The 19,981-nt window shown below is 40.6% G+C and overlaps 1 protein-coding gene across 2 annotated transcripts in view; it reads right to left on the reverse strand.

The window, feature by feature from the left end:
• Positions 1-6,250: 6,250 nt before the first annotated feature.
• NADK1 (NAD kinase 1) overlaps positions 6,251-19,981 on the reverse strand; it is a 30,475-nt gene continuing 16,744 nt past the window's right edge. Inside the window, exons 5-11 of one of the 2 annotated variants that reach the window (XM_087377944.1) lie at positions 17,836-17,949; positions 17,400-17,494; positions 17,054-17,160; positions 13,518-13,591; positions 8,327-8,405; positions 7,859-8,184; positions 6,251-6,884 (exon numbers count right to left, since the gene is read on the reverse strand). In XM_087377944.1, the coding sequence (XP_087234070.1) occupies positions 6,564-6,884; positions 7,859-8,184; positions 8,327-8,405; positions 13,518-13,591; positions 17,054-17,160; positions 17,400-17,494; positions 17,836-17,949 (1,116 nt within the window). In that variant the 3' untranslated portion in view covers positions 6,251-6,563. The remainder of the gene's footprint in view (positions 6,885-7,858; positions 8,185-8,326; positions 8,406-13,517; positions 13,592-17,053; positions 17,161-17,399; positions 17,495-17,835; positions 17,950-19,981) is intronic. The other variant, XM_087377952.1, reaches the window with a different exon arrangement.

The following is a 19,981-nucleotide window of genomic DNA, read 5'->3' on the forward strand; positions in this document are numbered from 1 at the left end:
GATGAAATGATTTGTACATTTACATAGAGTGGTGTCGTTAAATATTAAATGAACAATATATTGAAATTGTAAACAAATTGTATTAAGTTTAGATCATATATTTCACAAAAGAAATACTTTTCATGCATAACACCAAGAGTCACTTGTTCCACTAAAAAAATTTCTATTGAATGAGTTTGAAAACATGTGGACATAACACCAATAAGTTACAAATGAGTCCTATTCATGTTTACTTGTCCATTTATGGTTTCTAAATATCTTCGATTCCCTCCATTGTCTATGTCTCTCTGCTCTGCAATTGAATTGTCTAGAGCTTGTCTTTGTCTTTGCTTTTGGGCTAGAAGAAAAGCAAGCTTGATTTTGGAGCTAGCAACTTTTCTTTTAGCATGCAGCCTCTGTAGTATGCCTCGGTAAAACCATTGGAAGACTTCCTTTAGACTATTTGCCTTCTGACTCCCTCCAAAATGTGTTGTGTGTGTCTAAAAAATGCATTACATGCCATGTAGTGAGACTTCTCCATGCCTTGGGTAGACCAAATAGCTGGGCATCCATACTTTTTGACAAAATAGGGAAGGTGGTTGTATATGATATGCTGTAAAACATAAGAATGCATAGTAAGTAATTAAAAAAAAGAGGATCACACTTAAGTAAAAGAAAAAGACATAACCTTACCATGTAGTGAGTTATATTGCAGGCTGTCCACGCGTCTTTCATTGACTTTCCGAAATGTTTAATTGCCTCCTTAAAGTTCTTGTAATCACTCTTTGTCCATGTTACTTTGTCACAGAACATGAAGAGTTGATCAAGAGACCTCCACACCTCTGCCTTCCTATTTCGTGCTTCCCCATCTGCCTCATGATCTTTCACAGCATTATGGACTTGCTTCCACAATCCATAATTAATCTTTGAAACTGTTCTACCTTGCCTTACTTGCTTACTGTGTTTGGGTCGAGACAAGAATCTTCTTGCCTTAACACCACCAATAGAGGGCTTGATTGGTACCTCCTTGCCATTGGTAGACTTTTTAAAATCCTTTGTGATATGAACATCTCCTCCATGCAGACCTATATCGGATAACACTTTTTCCAATGCTTGAAGAGCATCCTTTCTATTTTTTTCGGGACGGAGTTTCCAAGAAAATCCAATATATAAAAATACCAATTTCTCAATAATTCGACATAGACCATGCAATGTGCAGATGTGAACATTACATAGTGGAATGTCCAGAATGGCCTTGAAGTCAGGGTCGACTTTATCTCTATTAGGTGCTCTCTTCCACCATTTTGAATCCATTACTTGAGCTGATTCTTTGCAGTAAAGACAAGGAGACTTTGAGTTGCCTCCTTTACTAATGTTATACATGCACTTAAGTGTTTTAAGATCCCCGGCCATGTGCCACTCTACTTGAAAATCACCTTTTCCTGCAACATGGAGATTCTCGCCTTGCACTTGTCTTTTGATTATTCTTGGTATTTCCGTGTGGTGAAACACCCAATCTAGTGTTTCATGGTCTTCGGTCTTCACCTGCGAGATTATAGAAAACAAAAGTATTACTATATCAGATTTGAAAACAATGACCAAAATCAAGTATAAAACAAAAAATGATCATACCTGGAACGAGCCTAACCACCATATGTGTTTCTCTGACTGCACACTAAAATACTTCGAACTCACTTCAGTCAATGATGTATCAATTGCTCCATTCATCAATGTAATAGTAACTCTTTCCATTTTCTTTTCCTTTACAACCTCACACTCATCCAGTTTGATAACAAATTTCAAAATGCCTTTGCACTCCTCAAATGTTATTCCATAAAACTCGACCATTCTTTTTTGAAGTTGTTGCAGATCTAAAAATATATTGTTCCAAGGATCATACACAGTGGTTCCTTTAACACCATGAAATATTTCTTCAATATGGATATATTGCCCAATAAATTCATCTATACTTTCATTCAAATGACCTCTTATCCTCCACACGGTTGCTGGATTTGGCAGTAAAACTCGTTTAATCCTTTGATCTTTCAAAGTTGAGGATATCGCATGGAAAATCGAACTATATCCCTTCCTGCTAACTCCACTAACATCAAGAGCCTCTTGGATTATAGTGCCATCAACTTGATTATTGGATACAAAGTCCTCTACAACATTGCGTTTGACTGTTTTGTATTTTTTTTCCTCAATCAAACCTTTTGCTACACCGCAAGAAAGCAATCCTTTCATTTGTTTAACAGGAAGAAGGTTCGGGTCCATATTTTCTTTTGCAGGCTCCAATAATTTCCTGTAGTAACAACACAATATGACTATATCATTCAGCACCTCCATTCTTATTTTGCGACAATCGACGAAATAGATATAGTCTGGAAGAGAGCCTTTTTGAGTATACAAAATGATAAATTTCAATCTAACCTTGCTTTCTGAATTCGTCGCTTGCATCCACCAGTCCCAGCCTTCAAATTTGCAATGTTTTTAATCTTCCTGCTACGTAGTCTGTCTCCAAGCACGGTTCTCTTCTTTCTTGCTCTTGTCAACTCTTTTTTACTCTTTGAATGCTCCTCAATTTCATTCTGCAACTGTTGCTCCAATTTTGCACGAATGGCTATCTCCTGCATCTTGGCCTCCTTTTCTTGTAGGTACATCATTTTATACGTTTTCGCAAATGCAGACTGCGCTGAAATATAACCAAGAAGTCCATTTTGTCCATCGCCGGCAAACCTCAGTAATGTGGTGGGATTGACAAATGGAGGTGTAGAGTTTTTTAATTGACATTTTGGATATATGCTTCCATCGCACATAAGTCAATATGTTGAAGCCCTTCTCTTCTCATATTTTCCCGCTGTTGAGCATTCAGCACCGTATCCTTTCGTCTTTTTTGTGCTGGAGCATATTGTTCTTCTAAGTCGATGTGAAGATGGTGTAATCGCTTCTTCTGAGATAGTGACTCACTAGTATCGGCCATTTTTTGTGCTTCTCAGGTTGCGAGGTTTGTTTTTCAATCTCATAGTCGTTTTGTAACATGAATCGTGGAAGTGTGGCGGTATCCATGTGAATATTTTGAAAACTTGCAATCACTAAGTTCAGTGATGGACTCTTTATGAAAGGCCTGCACACGTCGGCCAAAGAGATGCAGAATCTTTGGTAAACAAAAAAAAATCTAAGAGGATATTTAATGCAAAATCGTGTTAGTCAGACAAAAGATTATCTTATTCCTTTTTGAATTGACAGTTCTGTAGTCCTTACTGACAGTTCTGAGCCACGTTTCCGTATTTTACTATTTTTGAGGTCTTTTAGGAGAGAAATAAATAAAAAAATAGTGAATTTCTTACAGGGCCCCAAAATGAGTTCCCTTTTTCCCTAATGTGTATTCAAAACAAGATTGGCCAGCATAGTTTATCAAAGTCTTTAATTTAAAAAGGATAAGATAAAGGTTTGTTTTGGAAGTACCAACATTTCCCCCCTACAAATGATGTGCATCGTTGAAACATATCTTCATTCAAATTAATGATGATAGACAAGTTGCAAATGGTATTCACCAATCAATGGTAAGCACAAGTAGAAGCACAACAACGTGTGGTAGATGGTAGCCTTGGAAATGCAATTGAACACCATAGCAAATGCAAGGATGCCAATTACATGGAAGTCTTGGCAATCTCAATGTTTTTTGCATATGCCCATGCAAAGTATCAAAAGAAAATGGGAGATGAGCTCACAACTAAATCGACTTCATGGAGGCATCCTCAAGCAAGATGGCTTTGTACTATTTACAACTACATGCAAAGGGAAAGGAGGCAGTAGATAAGGAAAAGGTCGTGTAGAGGGCTAAGGTAGAAAGGCAACATGAAAAGCAAGGGGCCACAACAAAAAAGGAAAAGTAAGAGACCAAAGCACCAATGTTGCAAAAGAAAGCATGATCTTTAGTGCCTCCAAATTCATTAGACCCTATGGTTCAGAAGTTTAGATTCGTCCCCAAGCCATGACAAATGGCGCAACTGTTATGAGTAACTACGAGACTCCACTAGATTCTAGCTAAAGATACCACTACCCTTTTCCTCTTCTTTGATGCCAACCAACTCCAACTTGTACATCTATGAAAACAAATAAACTCTCATAGATGATACTCAAGAAAAGAACTTGTACAAAAATAAAAGAGCACACAGAGCTAAAGATACTATGCCATCCCTTCATTGTTCTCATCCATGGACTTTTATTGCCTTTTATTCTTCATGGGCTCCCATAGTAAAACAAATAAACTATATATGAACCCAAAGAAACTCTCACAAACATTACTCAAGAAAAAAGCACTAAAAAAACACCACTAGTATATTGAAAAAAGTGAAGCCACAAAGCCATAACATCTTGTGCCTAGAGCAAAAGCAAAGGTCTAATTCTACATTCATTCACGCGTCCATTTGGGAGAATTAAACGAGGCAAGATTACTATCACAGTTGCAAGGTTGCAACACTACAAATCCAACATCGTTAGAAAATGTGTGTTCGAAGTTGAATATGTGCCATAGACATGCTTTTTACAATAAACCCTCAATGGGCTAGAGGTCACCACCTACCGATTTGAAGATCTAGCCAAGCTTATACGAAACCCTGCAAAAGGAGAGAATCCGTATCTTGAAAACACTCAATGAAGAATGTAGCTCGTCCTCTCTTTTCAAGCCATCCAACCAAATCTATTTCTTCATAGCCTTTCTTTCAACTTGTCTCCACGAGGGCTTCAATTGGTTGGATATCACATAAATAGTGTTGCATACATACTACATTATAGCTTGCTTTCCCATCACCTTTGATTGTACTCAAGTCCGATGCACTTGTCCTAGCTCCAACTTACAAATCTTACACTGCTTGTGTATGTCTAGCTTTAAGTACCAACGTTCCACTTGTGTGATGGTGCCATCACCTTTCTATGAGTTGCTTTTCATGATGATCCTAGTATGTCCACAATCATCATCTATTCTCCCTACAGCTCCTCTATAATTGTTAGTCAACAACGAAGCCATGCGACCCTCTTCTCTCTCATCAACCCACTTTTGACTTCTATATTTCCCAATCATCCATTTTCTAGCTCTACACAATACATGTACAAAGATTTTTAGTTCTTCATAAATCATGTATCAAGAGTTTCTAATCTCATGATTGTTAACCCACTTTTGACTTCTATATTTCCCAATCATCCATTTTCTAGCTCTACACAATACATGTACAAAGATTTTTAGTTCTTCACAAATCATGTATCAAGAGTTTCTAATCTCATGATTGTTAACCCTTGGCAGGCTTAGGAACTTAATCCATATTGATAAAGGATTGCTGTAATTAGAGCTGCTCTAATTGTAAGTTTCAAGGTCCATGTTGTAATTACAATAATCTAATCTAATTAGAGCTACTAAACTTTCAAGGTCCATGTTGTAATTACAATAATCTTTTACTATTGAATGTAGCTGCTAAACTTTCAAGGTCCATGTTGGAATGATCGTTTACAACACCACAAATAAGATTAAAGACATCAACCTTGTCAAAAGTCTTCTGAAAATGGTTGTCCAAGAGACCCTCGTATACAATCCAAATATATATCACTTTTTCATGACACTTGTTTCCATGCCAAGAACGTGAAGGGACTTGCCCATTGAGCATAATTCAAGCTGGAAGATCCAGTGATTGCCCTGTCACCTTCGCACTATCAATAGAGAATGAGCAATTGCTTGTGTGTGCTTTCAGACAAAGGAATCAAAGGCTCTTGCTCTTATAGCATAATCTAAGCTACTAGGCCCGATCATTGTCATGCCAGGGTTTAAACTCCAGAAGCAAGCTCAAGACTTGCAAGCAGCAATTTTTTATACTCAAATCATCTCATCCAAAACTATCACTAATAGAGACCTGTGAATTCCCCTCGAGCAATACTGTTTATTACAGGCATCAATATCACACTTGCTTGCTATGTGAGACAAAAAATTTAATATACCAGCATTCTTTTCCTTACAGGAACAACAGGTGAGGCCAATGAAAGATCCTTTGGGATACCTCCCCACGGAGAATCTCATGGACTATAAATTGAAACTGAGTCACTGCACAACGGCCCAAATAAAATATTGGCATGATATACCCAAGTCATACCTCACAATTAAAATTGTCCATAAAAACTTTCATCCATCATCTCTGTGTACCAGCGTTGTAAACTCACTTACTTGCAGTGTGCATAGGTTAAGCACTTACTAAATGCTTTCAAGCAGTAACATGGAATATGCTTAACACAATGTCTTTTTAGAAATTAAAAACGAAGAAAATGGCAAGGTGGCATTGTGGTTACTGAGATCCGAGAATACATCTAATGTGGAACTGGACAACGTAGATATATACATAGATTTGCACTGTAAGGTTCAACCTCTCCACTTCAATAAGGACCTGGAACAATGTCACATACATAGCTTACCAATGCCATGCTCTATATTTCCCTTCATTCCGTAGGATCCAATTGCTTTGAACAATGTCACCTACATAGCTTACAATGAAATACTCCATATTTCTATATTTTCCATCATTTCAAAGGATCCATGAGCTTCAAACTAAAACCTGTCCATCTCGTGGACCATCAGTAGACTGAGCTTTCCTCATATTCCAGTGTAAGCCTTCTCTTACGCTGCGCAAAAAATCATGTGTAGACTCTACTTCACATGACGTAGGAACAGGCCATAGAGACATATTGCATAATAGTGCATCCCCTGCCTGCAGCTGTTGTCGATCTTTGCCATCAAACGATGCCCATGCTTGTCCCCTGCTATTAAAGGGTACTTGGACTCTTATTGTGACGTATTCTGGCAAGATGAGAGGTCTGAAGGAAAGAGAATGGGGACAAATAGGAGTGAAAAGAATTCCAGGTACCTGCAACAAAACAGGGCACAAATCTCATTTGTAACAGGTCAACATGTGAAATCTACAACCTCAAGAAGTGACTAAAATAAATGCAATTCATTTGTGCAAGAAAGAGAGAACTTCAAACGTTTTCTTTTCTAGGTAATAAATATTTGCATAAAGTGACAAACATTTCACAACATAAATGCAATTCTATGACTATAGAGGGAACGCAGTTTCATTCATGCACAACTGACAGACCGGCATCTCAAGCTGCTTGTAGTCTAGGTGCAAGCAGTTCAAACCTATCTTTCAAACAAGTAGGTAGTTGCACAACAAACACAATATGAATGGCTCCTTCACATTCATTGAAGTAAGTGCTGGACTGAATTCATCACTAAAATTTTCCCCAGGTAGCAAATACTTGCGCGTGTGAGACACATAGTTCACCAATAAATTCGCAAACCATAACTATGAAGAGGTCCACAGCCAGCCTGAGCCAGCGTCATTCATGAACAACTGAGGAACAGACACCTCTTGTGGCTTGTAGCATAATTACAAGCAACCCAAACCTGTCTACGAACCAGAAAAGTAATTGCACTATAGAGATAATATGAATGCCCTGGCTTCAGATCAATTCAAGGCCAGTGTTTAAGTGAAGATACGCCACACCAACTCATCATGGGAACAAGGATACATGAATGGCAATGTCAAGCGTCTTAACAACTGAAGAGGTTTAATTACTGTAGTATTGGAAATGATGTGGCACCAAATCAAGCATATCCCTTAAGGACCGAGTTGTACTGTACTATTGTTAACCAACTTCCAAGCAAGCAAGAACTCTTTTGAGAAAGTTTTCTCCCAATTTGTGTTTGAATTTGAAAAAGTCCCACAGGACAGTGACAAAATAATTCTCTATCCCTCTGACAGAATAAAAGCAAGCGAGGAGAAGCATCAAATTTTAGGGTAAGCCTAAACAGCAGGTCTGTCCTGTAACACCGCACCTGAGGATGGACCATAGAGCCTCCTGCTGCCAAAGAATATGCAGTACTGCCTGACGTTGTTGAAATAATCAAGCCATCCCCTTGAACACAGGTAACAAAAGAATTATCACAGTAACACTCCAAAAAAGTGAGAAACGATGACATGCCACGATCTATCGACACCTCATTCAGGACTAAGTGGGATTCCTCTGACGTCTTTCTCTGAGCATCCCCAGGTCCCTCAGTGTCTGCAGCTCGGACTATTTTACAGTTTAACCGATGGCGCAGTGTAATATGCAGGGGGCCCTTCATTACTGTTTGTAAGCAATCTTTATATCGCTCACTTTCTGGAAAGTTTTAAGGTTTACAGAACATCATAAAACTACACTGTAAGAAATCAGAAAACATCTAACACTTGAGGAACCAAAAGAAAAGCAAAATTTCCTAGACAAAAAGTGATAAAAAGAAGATGACACATTTCAAAGATACGGAATGGTGTCATGAAACCCAAGGATCCCATGGCGAATGAAACCACTGGAGGGACTGGCCCCTTGAACATCGATGCAGCCTGATATCATCACAAAATGTTAAGGAAAGTCAGATCCTCAAGTACAAAGAAAACAGTACTTTGAGAGACCACACAGATCACAGTAGGGTTCACACAAATCACTGTTTAAAGACTTGAAGCAAGCACTACCATAAATATATTCTTTCTTCCCTGTCTCCTACTTGTCATCTCACGTGTTCTGAACCCTCACTCATAAAAGCTATTCCTTAACACAAAGCTGGAATGTCCCTTGATACTTGCTTCCACTTGTTCCTGATATATCTTTTGGAACAACTGTTAGAGTTTATATTTTGCTTGGACTTACTCAAGGCGTCATCTTTCTTACAAGTCAGGTACTACCATACTACGAGCCTAGGAAATAGGGTGGACCCATGTAGATAGGCTTAACAGGCCTGTGGTGCCTCCAAAAATTCTAAGTTGGAAATGAACTCCAAAAAGAAACAAGGTGAACTTGAAACCAATCATCTTCTAAAGAACATTAGTTGCATACAAATTCAATTGCCATGGGAATACACGTCATTGACATTAGTGAAGGGGCCACTTGTTCCAATACAGAGACCCTTGACCTCTCTTAAGAATACAAACTCTAGCCAGGTATAGAAAACAGAGGTGGAAAAGATGAGGATTATGTAGCATCCTCAAGCATGGACACAAGACTCTCAAATCCTACAAGTCTGGGCAGCGAAGTGTCCGACAACATTGGTACTGGTATGAGGCAAATCCAGTTTACAAGCAAAAGCTCCAAAGTTTTACCTTTTCTTTTGATGTTCAAGATAAGGCATGGCGTTAGAAAAGACAAAGTGGGAGAGGTCGTTTGCTTAGGCAAACGCTCCCGCATGCAGCGGAAGCTTAAAACACAGAGAGACAGCACAGTAATTCACACTGGTATATTCAAATCCAACTTCAATTCCTCAGTGTGTACTAGATGGGCAGACAGTCAATAGACAATGCACAAGAGAAAGATGTAGAACCAGCAAAATATATGTGTCCAGTGTGGGCCAAAGCATATACAAAAGAGGTGTTCAGTGTGCCACCCTCTATCAGCCGAGTGCTGACTACATGTGTACCCCTGCACACTCAAAAGACTGTTCTCCTACCTTCTTTGCACCTCCAAAACACTTGGCCTGCATCGCTCTCCTAGATCTTACTGGTGCCCCACAATCACGCCTCCGTGCTGCTCCTCTCGACAGCCAATCCTAAGGCAGTGCTTGCTTTGGATCCTTGACCTCCCTGCTGCTATGCAGGCAGCCCCAACTGAGGCACAAGTCTCCCCTTGGTTCCGTCTTCCTTTGCTGCTGTGAAGGCAACCCCTTGCTGTGGACTTCTGAGATATCTCATTGCTGCAAACAGCCACCTCCCTTGCTGCACCAAATGGTCCTTGCTTGGCACCTTGGGGCAGGCTGGTCTGCCCACAATCTGACTCCAGGATGAACTAGAGAATGAACCCTGGAGGGGCTCCTTTTATAGGCTAAATTCTCAACCCTGAACTGGCCAACTTTTCCAGACCTACCTACCTGGCAGTATGTAAATCCCAACCAGCTCTGCAGCCTTTTACTGTCCCACCTGGCCCTGTGGCAGCCACCCACTGACCCAGACCTGTCTGGCCCAGTTCCAGGCTGCATCTAGGGGCCCATCCTCAGCACCTATCTGTTGTGGGTATGCTCCTGCTGTTCCACCTGTATGCTGAACCTGATCCAGCCCATTTGCACCTGGTTCAGTCCTACCACAGGCCGTACACCTGCACAGTCTACATGTACATCTGCGCCACATGTACCTGCAGTTCCCTGGCCTGTTCTGAGCATAATACTCGACTCCTGCCACACCAATGCAATGCCATGCCCACAGACGGACTTGATGCCCCAAGACCAGTATCTGCTCCAGTCGACCCTTTTCTGGACTGCCCCGCCATGCCAAATGACCACGGCCTCTCCCAGACTGCTGCACAATCCACACCTTTCCAAACAGCCAGGTATGATGCTTCCCACATGGCAGCTCAGTGTGGCAGCCTTTCTTTCCCTGTCAGACCTGGCCATGTGGCAGGGTCACTTCCAGGCCACATGGACCTAACCTATACTGGTCCACCTCCCCCATGCTCTCTCTATATATATATTGGGAGGCGACCACCTAAACTAACGCATGTATATTCCAAGTGCTTAAGTTGAGATCCTCCCATTAAATCACAAAAATTCTATGCACCTAACAATCAAGCATAGATACAAATGCATCTTAATTAACAAGCATTCTTCGGCCTTCGATATTCGTGCAAATTCACTAAGTGAACTACAGCTACGTCTTAAACTATGGAGACCTAAACAAAGACAATGTCAAACCATGTATGCCCAAAGTTACTACAGGTTACTTGCATAGCAAAAGTACACCGTGGTGAGTATGTACATCCTATGATATCTTGATGTACAAGGGGACAGAAAAATAAATTTGCTTGGAAATGATGGGTTTGGGCTGATGCCCCTTGAGCCTTCTCCAAGATGTGCAAGCATCCTTGCACCTAAGATGCCACCTCCATGGAGGCTAGATTGGGAGTAGATTTCATCGTTCAAATATATCATAGTGATTCAATGGCTTGTCTCGATATCAAAGGAACGTTGGCTTGCTTCTTCTAAGATGATAATATTTCCACACAATCTCTCTTTGTGATTTTGAGGCAAGCACTCCTCGTAGCATCATGGTTGGCAATCCAAAGCATTGCATATCTTGTCAACAAAATGATGCAAACATGCAACTCTATATTTCCTTTCGTGAGGTTTAACAAGAGGACTAGGCCAAAGGAAACATGGGGGTGAACCTACATTCAAGACAGGTTACCAAAGGTTCTCGATGGGGCACAAAATTGCCGTGCATCTCAGTGGTAATATCTCTTGGAGGTTGTGGGTGCATGCAATGGAGGCCAAGATGAGTCCTTCAATAGCCTTCCAAATTGTGATGCTTGTTGCATAAGGTATCATAGCTGAGGCAATAGGAAAAACAAGGGACTAAAAAGACGTCATAGGTGATTTCAATCGAGTTGTTCTATGATTATACCTACAAGCTTCGATGTGAAGGTCAAACACAATTTGATTATAGGTTGTGAGGTCTAAGGGGAACCACGAGTGGTACAAGACTCTGAATATCATTTGTGGGGTCCATCTAGAGCCCCAGTAGCGCACATCAGCACTTTGCAATACCTAGATATGGCAATCACATGTGAGCAAAGCTAGCGAGTGTTCACAAGACAAACTAGCAATCAAAACAAAATTTCAAAATTAGCCTAAGCTAAAAATGCAAGCTTTAAGCAAAGAGTGGCTATGAGCAGTCGATAGCAAAGTGCAAGCCATCAGCTTCTTAGACTACCAGCAATAATAAACAGCCAAAAGTAATGGGAATGACCCCCTAAAACCACAACAATAAAACGATTTTATGTCTAGGGATGTGACACGCAGAATATATATTCACTGGCATGTGAACCTTATTTGGGCTGTGCACTTATATAGGAGTGCTCGCTTGGCGCCATGGCAACAATAGTGCTTATTTGTGTATGTTTGGGTTGTTGAATAGTTTCACGTGGATACTAGATAAGTGATTTTACATTGCAGAGGGTTGAAAATATTTAAAAAAAGAGTTAAGTACAACCAGCATTACAGTTGGTGAAAATCTAGAAGTGGAGCAGGGCTGATAAGACACAGGGAAAGCAGTTTTGAAGTAGTCATGTATGATGTACATGACTTTTGTTGCACTTCTTTATTTGTCATAACATTGCTGGTAACCCATTCAGAAGCAACAGGTGATCGCCAAAGGTGTTTCACAGGTTCTCAAGGTTCTACAACAACAAGATGGGCATACGATAGGCTCAATCAAGTTGGCAGAATATGCAGTTACAAAGCATTAGTTGTGGTTGTTCGAGCTGAGCTAAAGGCAGACACTCTTTCATGTAAACTAAACGTAAGGTAGAACTCTCAGGGATACTCGTGGTCACAACTTCTCCCTATTATGTCAATGTCTGGCGGTTACCTTTAGAGACATACACAAGGAAGAAGCTTAGTATGTTGCAACCCACAGTGTTTAATCCATTGATATGCTCATATATCAAAGGAAAAGAGCCAAAACAGGACGATAAGGCCAGCAAATGCATTTTAATCGTATACAGTGAGGCAAACAAAGCATACAAGCTATATCACTTTCAGTCAAAGACAATCACATTGAGCCTCCAGAGAGTAACTGCCTACAAAGCCATTTCCAGATCTTTTTATTGAATCATATTCTGGATTTCTCTCCATGTATCTCCATGTATGCTTGAGAGAGAGAGAGAGAGAGAGAGAGAGAGAGAGAGAGAGAGAGAGAGAGAGACCATGCAGAATCCCCATACAAGGCAAGATTGGTTGCCAACAAATACCCCCATTAAGTGGAAGTAGATTTCACAAACACTTTTGCACCAATTGCAGAGTCCAATACCATCAAAAAAATGTTTTCTATGGAAGCACACTTCTCATGGCCTCCATAGCAAATGGATATCAAGACTGTCAAATCTGCACTTTGAATCTGGACTTGGATGAGGACGAATTTTTTAAGTAGCTAGATAGATTTGTACAAAATGGAGGTCAAATCTGCATTCTTGAACTGAAACTTAGATGAGGAGCCATTTATAAAGTAGCTAGCCAGCTTTGTGTAAAAGGGACTAAAGGACCATGTATGCAGACTCAAAAAGTCACTCTATGATCTCAAGCAATCCCCAAAATCATGGTATATCACAGTATACAAGGCACTTGACATGCAACAAGCCATATTGAACCCCAATTGTTTTGTATTGGAAATTAAAATGCAAGAATCACCTTTGTCATTTTGCATTGGGTGACACAGAATCTGTCATTACAGCAAGCTTACATTACGAGGGATGCTTGGATAATGCCCTTTTCATCATGGCTTTGTGTCTAATAGTATCACTTTTAAAAACTTGCAAAATGTGCTGTTTATATTATTGGGGGATGCTTGAATAATACCTTTTCATATGGCTGTGTGTAATACTAGCGCTTTTAAAGACTTGCAAAACCTGCTTACCAATACTGTTTGAGTGCCGTAATCAAGTAAAATCAATGCTAGAGCAAAGTTCATGATACATACCCAGAGCACAGTTCCATCTCCACCAAGGGTGATCACAAGATCAACCTTTTTATGCAGTGTTTGAACCTCCTCATCTGCATCATAAATTTACATTAGTAATTTCATACAGGAAGCCTTAAACTCAAATATAAAATACATGTTTCTTCCCTCTTGAAACGCCTTCATTGCAATTTTGAGTTAGTCCCCTTCTCCACCTAGGTCCAAGATGTAAAGTTCAAAAAGACGTTACACAATGGTGAACCAACTGCTTAATGACTCCAGGACCTCATTATATGTGCAAAAGGATGTGGTCCAGTTAAGGATGCATCGTACATAGGCACAGAAATAAAGGAAGTAGAAACCAATGTAAGACACAGGAAAGTTGTTCAATGCAACTTAAATTACTGCCAAAGGTTCCTTACACACAACTGCATTCAACTAGAAACCAAATGACATCATAACACTTCATGAAAATGTGACTCACAGATAGCTGAAATTTTTGAAACTGGCCAAAATTGTATGGTTTCAAAAAGTTATCATCAGACAACCACCATATTTATGGGGGCATATTTCTTGTTTGCGTGTTGAGTGAATGTATCCCAGATCAGTACACAGGAACAATATGGTAAAAAAAGAAAGGCTTCTGGGCATATGCATTACCACAACAGATTCATGATAAAGGAATCTAATGCATCCTTTCTCTGCAAAATCATATATCTAGATATCTCTGTGAATATCTAGATGAATACATAAACATGCCCAAACTCATCCTCTAAAAACAGAATACATAGGAGCACAGCTGTTGACAGAATCAGAGCGAAGGCATGTAAACATGAATTGAAATAGAGAAACAATAGCTACCACGATAGCTTGTTACATATAATTATCTCCCCCCCCCCCAAAAAAAAATAATAATAATAATCAAATCAAATAAATACATAAAAAACTTCTCAAAAAACTACTTCACGACTTCGCAACAGTTTCATTTCAAAAGCACCCAAAATATCACATAAATTCCAAACTTCAAAGGCTTGCGTTCGCACCTAAAATCCAGAGAGAACCATCCCCTGCTCATAAGATGGACCTCAGAATACCCATCCAACGAACAGATAGCTATTATAAGCACATCCACGTCAAGTTCCACATTGAAATAAATATTAATGCAAGATGTTGGCAGTTCTTCTCTGTTGCTGACGTATAAAGGTGTCAAATCTCACAGCAAGAGCTGGCACATGACCAAACTAGGCCACAATCTTGTAATGAGATAATAAGCTTTATTTCTCATACTTTTATCATAAGCAGTCTACAAAGGTCCATATTTTGGTTGTAAGCATCACTGTTGCACAATTTTTTTAAATCATGCTTGCATGCTTAACGCTTGGAGCAGGCAATGTTAGCTAAAGATCCTGAAAAATGGAGTCCTGTAAATGTGCTTCAGACAGTCGTGCACACAAGTCTGCTTCTCTCAACTTAATACAACATAAAACGGGTAAAAAGGAAAGCTTTAAGCAATGAGGGGGGGACCAGGATTCAAGTCAAAGGCAGCAAGGTGTAGTGCTCAAGGATTTCCACCCACAAGCCCTTCCACCTCTCACACAAAAGGCTTGCCCCTTGTTTTAGATTTTAGGTTTCAATTCCCTTGGATTGGAAGATGCAAACCCTAGTAGGTGAAATATCACGAGTATGCCAAGCTTATTACCACAGGGATTCCTAATCTTAAGCAGTTCTATAATCCCAAGGGTACATAGAGGCCATAGCAAACATGACTCCACCAAACTCATCATAGATGGTGCACAAATTATGGCACAGTTGTGCACAGCAACCTAGTGGAGAATATGATTAAGTGTAGTATCATGCTTTACCAATTTTACCATGTGAAACTGCTACAGCCGATATAGGTAGCATAACTCAAGTTGCCAACCTAAAACTTTCCTATGCTTCTTCCATTCATTATAAATACAGAGGATGAATGACCTGCAGGCAGTTCCATTCAAAGATAATGCCCAAAATGGTAGAAATTTGATGCATGCCTTGCATGTACTCTGGTCTCCATGCTAGAAATAGCATTAGGTGACAAGACCATAGCAATGAGAATGCATCACTAGTGCATATAACTAAAGAAAAGGAAAATGTCCACTAATATCCAAATAATAATGGGGGCTCTACCCAAAACTCATGTATGCACTCTTCATGCATTTGTAGAGTGTCATCTTGCATTCAAGGCCTTCCAGCGCTGACCTCTGCTGGCATGTCTTATGCCAAATTCTTGACGCCTCTCTTTATATGCTGGGTCTTAAAAGAGTTCTCAAAAATCTCTGCCACCTAAACTGAAGCAAAGCCCATTCTTCATACTCCAGGAAATCCCAGCAAGGGCTTCTTGGGCACAATTCAAAAACTCTTAAAAGTATGATTTTCTTCATTATCCATGGAAAGCAAAGTAAAAGCTAACTTCCTTCCCATTCGGAATACAGAAATCAATAAAGATCAGAAGAATGGAGGCAGGACGAGAATGGCTGGGTACAGGGAACCCACAGCCACCCCATAGCCATGGACAAACCAAAGCATCCAAAAGTCCCCGGACCCCTATAGGCCAAACCATGTGACATTCCAGTCAACTCATCAAGAGAGTACACCACTGCCATGATCACAACGCACAGAATCTGTCAGCAGGAGGTATAGTCACCACTAGTATCTACCACCACAGAATGAGCCAGATCGCCATCAAAGACCGTCAGTCGTCAGCGTCAACCACGGGTGCCGCCATAAGGCATGCGTCCACAGCCTGCTCAAAGCAGAACACCTACCACACATCTACAGCGGGCAGGCGGAGAGCAGCAACACAATGCACCAAGACTGTGCTCAGACTGAACAGCTGCCATGTGTCAACGAGACAAGTGTAGCCCACAGAACAACCAACTCTGATACCATGTTGGAGAAGCAGTGTACATGTGTCAATAACGCACACATGTACCACAATGAATGCAGTGGGTACAAGGGTTCCACATCTTGCCCCATACATGCACAAGCTAGAGCATCTCAAAGTTCCCAGGGCTCAGTGGCCCTCACAGTTGCACATGTTATACTAATCCATATGGGACTATTCAAGCCCCCATTTGCCAAATGTCATTGCTCATTTACGTCCACTTTGAATACCCACAACGGAGAGGGCTATTTCACAAACAAAAAAGGCCTAGGCAAGGACCCACAATGGCTCCACGAAAATATATCATGGACAATTCATCAGTACAGACAAGCATCGTGGGGTCCTGAAAGAATTTACTATTGATCCTCGAACTTTTTAAAGTCCCTAAAGATCGTCCAGAAGCTAAGATCACCATAGGTGACCACAAGACAAAGCAACTCTGACATATCTTACCATGCCCAGTCATGACGAACCTATGGATCAAGGCAACACATAAGGCTGCCACTTTGATCATTCCAAGAGACAAAAATTAGTCAATCAACCATCTAGAAATCTGATGGGTTGTAACATTGAAAAACGACTTGTGCCATAGATCTGCATCCACACCGGCGTGCTTCAAGTACTGAGTCATAACCTGTTTCCCAGGATTGGACAAAATTATAGAAGGCACTCTCTGCAACAAGCTCCTTCTTCACACGAGGCTCTACAAAGATAGCCATACCTTTCTCCTCCTTCAGCCATCTGTCAAAACAAAAAATGACTTATTTATGCATACCATAACTAAAATAGTTTCCATATTAGAATAAGTAGGCCCAAACATTGTACAAATATAGAAGGCAACAACAAAAGGAATCAATATATCCTGGTTGTATTATCACTTGCAGCATCAGGATAAACATAGTTTGAGTATAGCAATTTCCCAAAAGTACAACAGACCCAAAGTTAGAATTTTACTTATTCAAAAAAGTAGAGTGTCATACTTGATCATCTCCTTACAAAGAACTTGCACAGGAGCCGAGTTAGGCTTGGTAAGAATTACAACAGATTGAGGTGGTGAATCCCATTCTAACACTATCTGAGAATGCCAGACACCAAAAAGATAACGAATAAAGCACATTAGCCTGTTGAAAATAATGCAACTCAAACCAAAGCAACGCTCTCAGTTGTTTTACTTACAAGCAGAACAAATGTCATCCTCCCAGCCTGGACTGAGAATCATTATGGTATCTATCCCTAGTCTTACAAAACTTTCATTCTCTAGAAGCTACAGAAACCTCAGATGCAACAAGCCATAGCTTGCAGGAAATTCTTCGCATCACACATGTAAGGGATCCCAGACAAGCGCATCAACTTATCAAGCTCAATAGGTTTCAGGATAAAATTTTGGGGGAAAATCACGACACATCCATCCAGTACCTGCTTGCTGCTTCGTACAGCAGTTTTGATATTTCCACTTTCAAATAAGACAACATCATGCTTGTGGCGTCGACTCTTGACACCATCGCATCCCCATGCAAGGGTAAATGGTGCCTGGAAACAGTAATAACAAAGAGATTTCTCATTAACTGCAGCAGATGTGCAGAAGTGCCTTGACCAACCAAACTCATTTCTATTTCTATCTGTTGGGAAACACCATCCACATGCAAGGGTAAATGGTGCCTGGAAACAGTGATAACAAAGAGACTTCTCGTTAACTGCAGCAGCCGTGCAGAAGTGCCATGACCAACCAAACTCATTTCTATTTCTATCTGTTGGGAAACACCATCCACATTCAAAGCGCGAATTACTGTCACCTTTTCATTCACAATACAGCAAAAAGCAAGTCATCTATACAGAATAGATTCCAATAGGCCAAGGTACCAACAGCTACAGACATAAGATTAAGAACCTGTAAACTTGTTTCCCAAAGCACGCAGACTGCAATTGAAGTGAAAAGAGGAAATACAAATAAATTATAGCATAGACAGGTACAGAGCATGTGCAAGCAAACGATACCATTTCCAGGCTTGCTGTATAAACATGCCCTGACGATAAGCTTTAGCTTCAAGTCAAGCTAGCAAATGAAGTTGATCCCTTTGAAAATGCCTCTAATTTAAGCCAAGCATTCATTCAATTTTAGCAGCCTGAATTCTGGGCACTGCAAGAAAAAGTATTTGTTCCTTCCAGAGTACCTGATGAGTCTTTTAAAATCTCTGGTGTACTTTCTTGCACTGTGTTTCATCTGCTAAGGTTCTATTAAGGTCCTCATATGCAAGGAGCTTCAACCTTTTAAGCTTCATACATATCCAGTGGGTAGTCAGATGTGGGCTGATGTCCTCATATGATGCAATAGCTTCCTTCAGAAGCTTGAAACCTTTTGAGTGTATCTATGATTGCATTGTGTATAATGCATTGGCCAGTTGAGCCTACCTAGTAAGCTTTGGCCTTGGTTGGTTGCATCGACTGAAGAGCTCACTGAAGTGATTTTCGGGCAGCAAGGTGCTGAGATCATCATCTTCTGGAGCAGCCATTCACAAGCAGGTTGGAGCAGTGGAACAGTTAACTTGGAGCCTACATTCAGGAGGAACAAGGGGACCTGTGTGCTGCAGACAAAGCTTGGCAGGGGCTGCCCACCTAGGCTGATTCACAGGCAGTAAGGTGGAGAAGAACACATTGGACGGAAAGTCTACAAACGCTCGAGGTGGAGCACGCGGGCTCGAGTCTAGAGATAGCCAGCAGATAGGAGAAGGACCTTGTGGTTAGATCAGAGGACCACACCATTGGTGGGACTCTGGATCTATCTCTTTTGTATTGTGTCCATACTTTTGGATGGAAATATATTATTTTGGTGGTTTCTCTATCTGGCTGGTTCATTGTCTATTGATGAGTCTGCACACCTATTTTATGCACATAAGTTCAGAAGTTTGTGATTCCACACCCCACACCACACTGATTGAGCTCCTGGGCATTACTATAAGTCTTCCGCTGTGTGTACCCTCTGTTGGGTATTTTCTAACGCAAAGTACATCTCATGTTTGCTGCTTACTCATGAGCTGAGTTGTCGTCAACCATCTGTAAACTGGTTTGGGTGCTAGCTGGTGGTAGTGATAAGCTGGGCTCGTTGACTATGTAAGGCGTTCATCTTTGCAGCTAGAGTCGAGCCACAACATGCTTGTCTGGTTGCTGGAAAGATGAGTTACTAGAGCCATGCGCATCAGTGAAAGTGCTCAGAGCACTTGTGGGATCAAACCATAGAAAGAACTAACTCGCAAAAGTGCATTTCATGTGTAAAGAGAGTCACACACACATAAGCAGAAGCACATGCAAACACCTTAAGTGTTGTGACATGTAAGTTATCATGAAAGTGCAAGACTATCATGAAGGCCCACCAATTGTATGCCCCCAATGGTGAGGTCAAATCTATTAGCAATGTACATATGTGCCCAATCTTGCAAAAGATCTTATTTCTATAAGATCTGAAGGTGTAGTTCAACCAAGACAAATGATGTGTGATAGACTTAAAAAATGAAGCTAAGCTTGTTGCGGATGGTAACTAGGTTCCAGGTGATAGGCTCTAAAAGTT

This window comes from Dipteris shenzhenensis, chromosome 1 (assembly GCF_047967505.1).
Source record: "Dipteris shenzhenensis isolate YYH24624 ecotype China chromosome 1, Dip_SZ_1.0, whole genome shotgun sequence".
NCBI lineage: Eukaryota > Viridiplantae > Streptophyta > Polypodiopsida > Gleicheniales > Dipteridaceae > Dipteris > Dipteris shenzhenensis.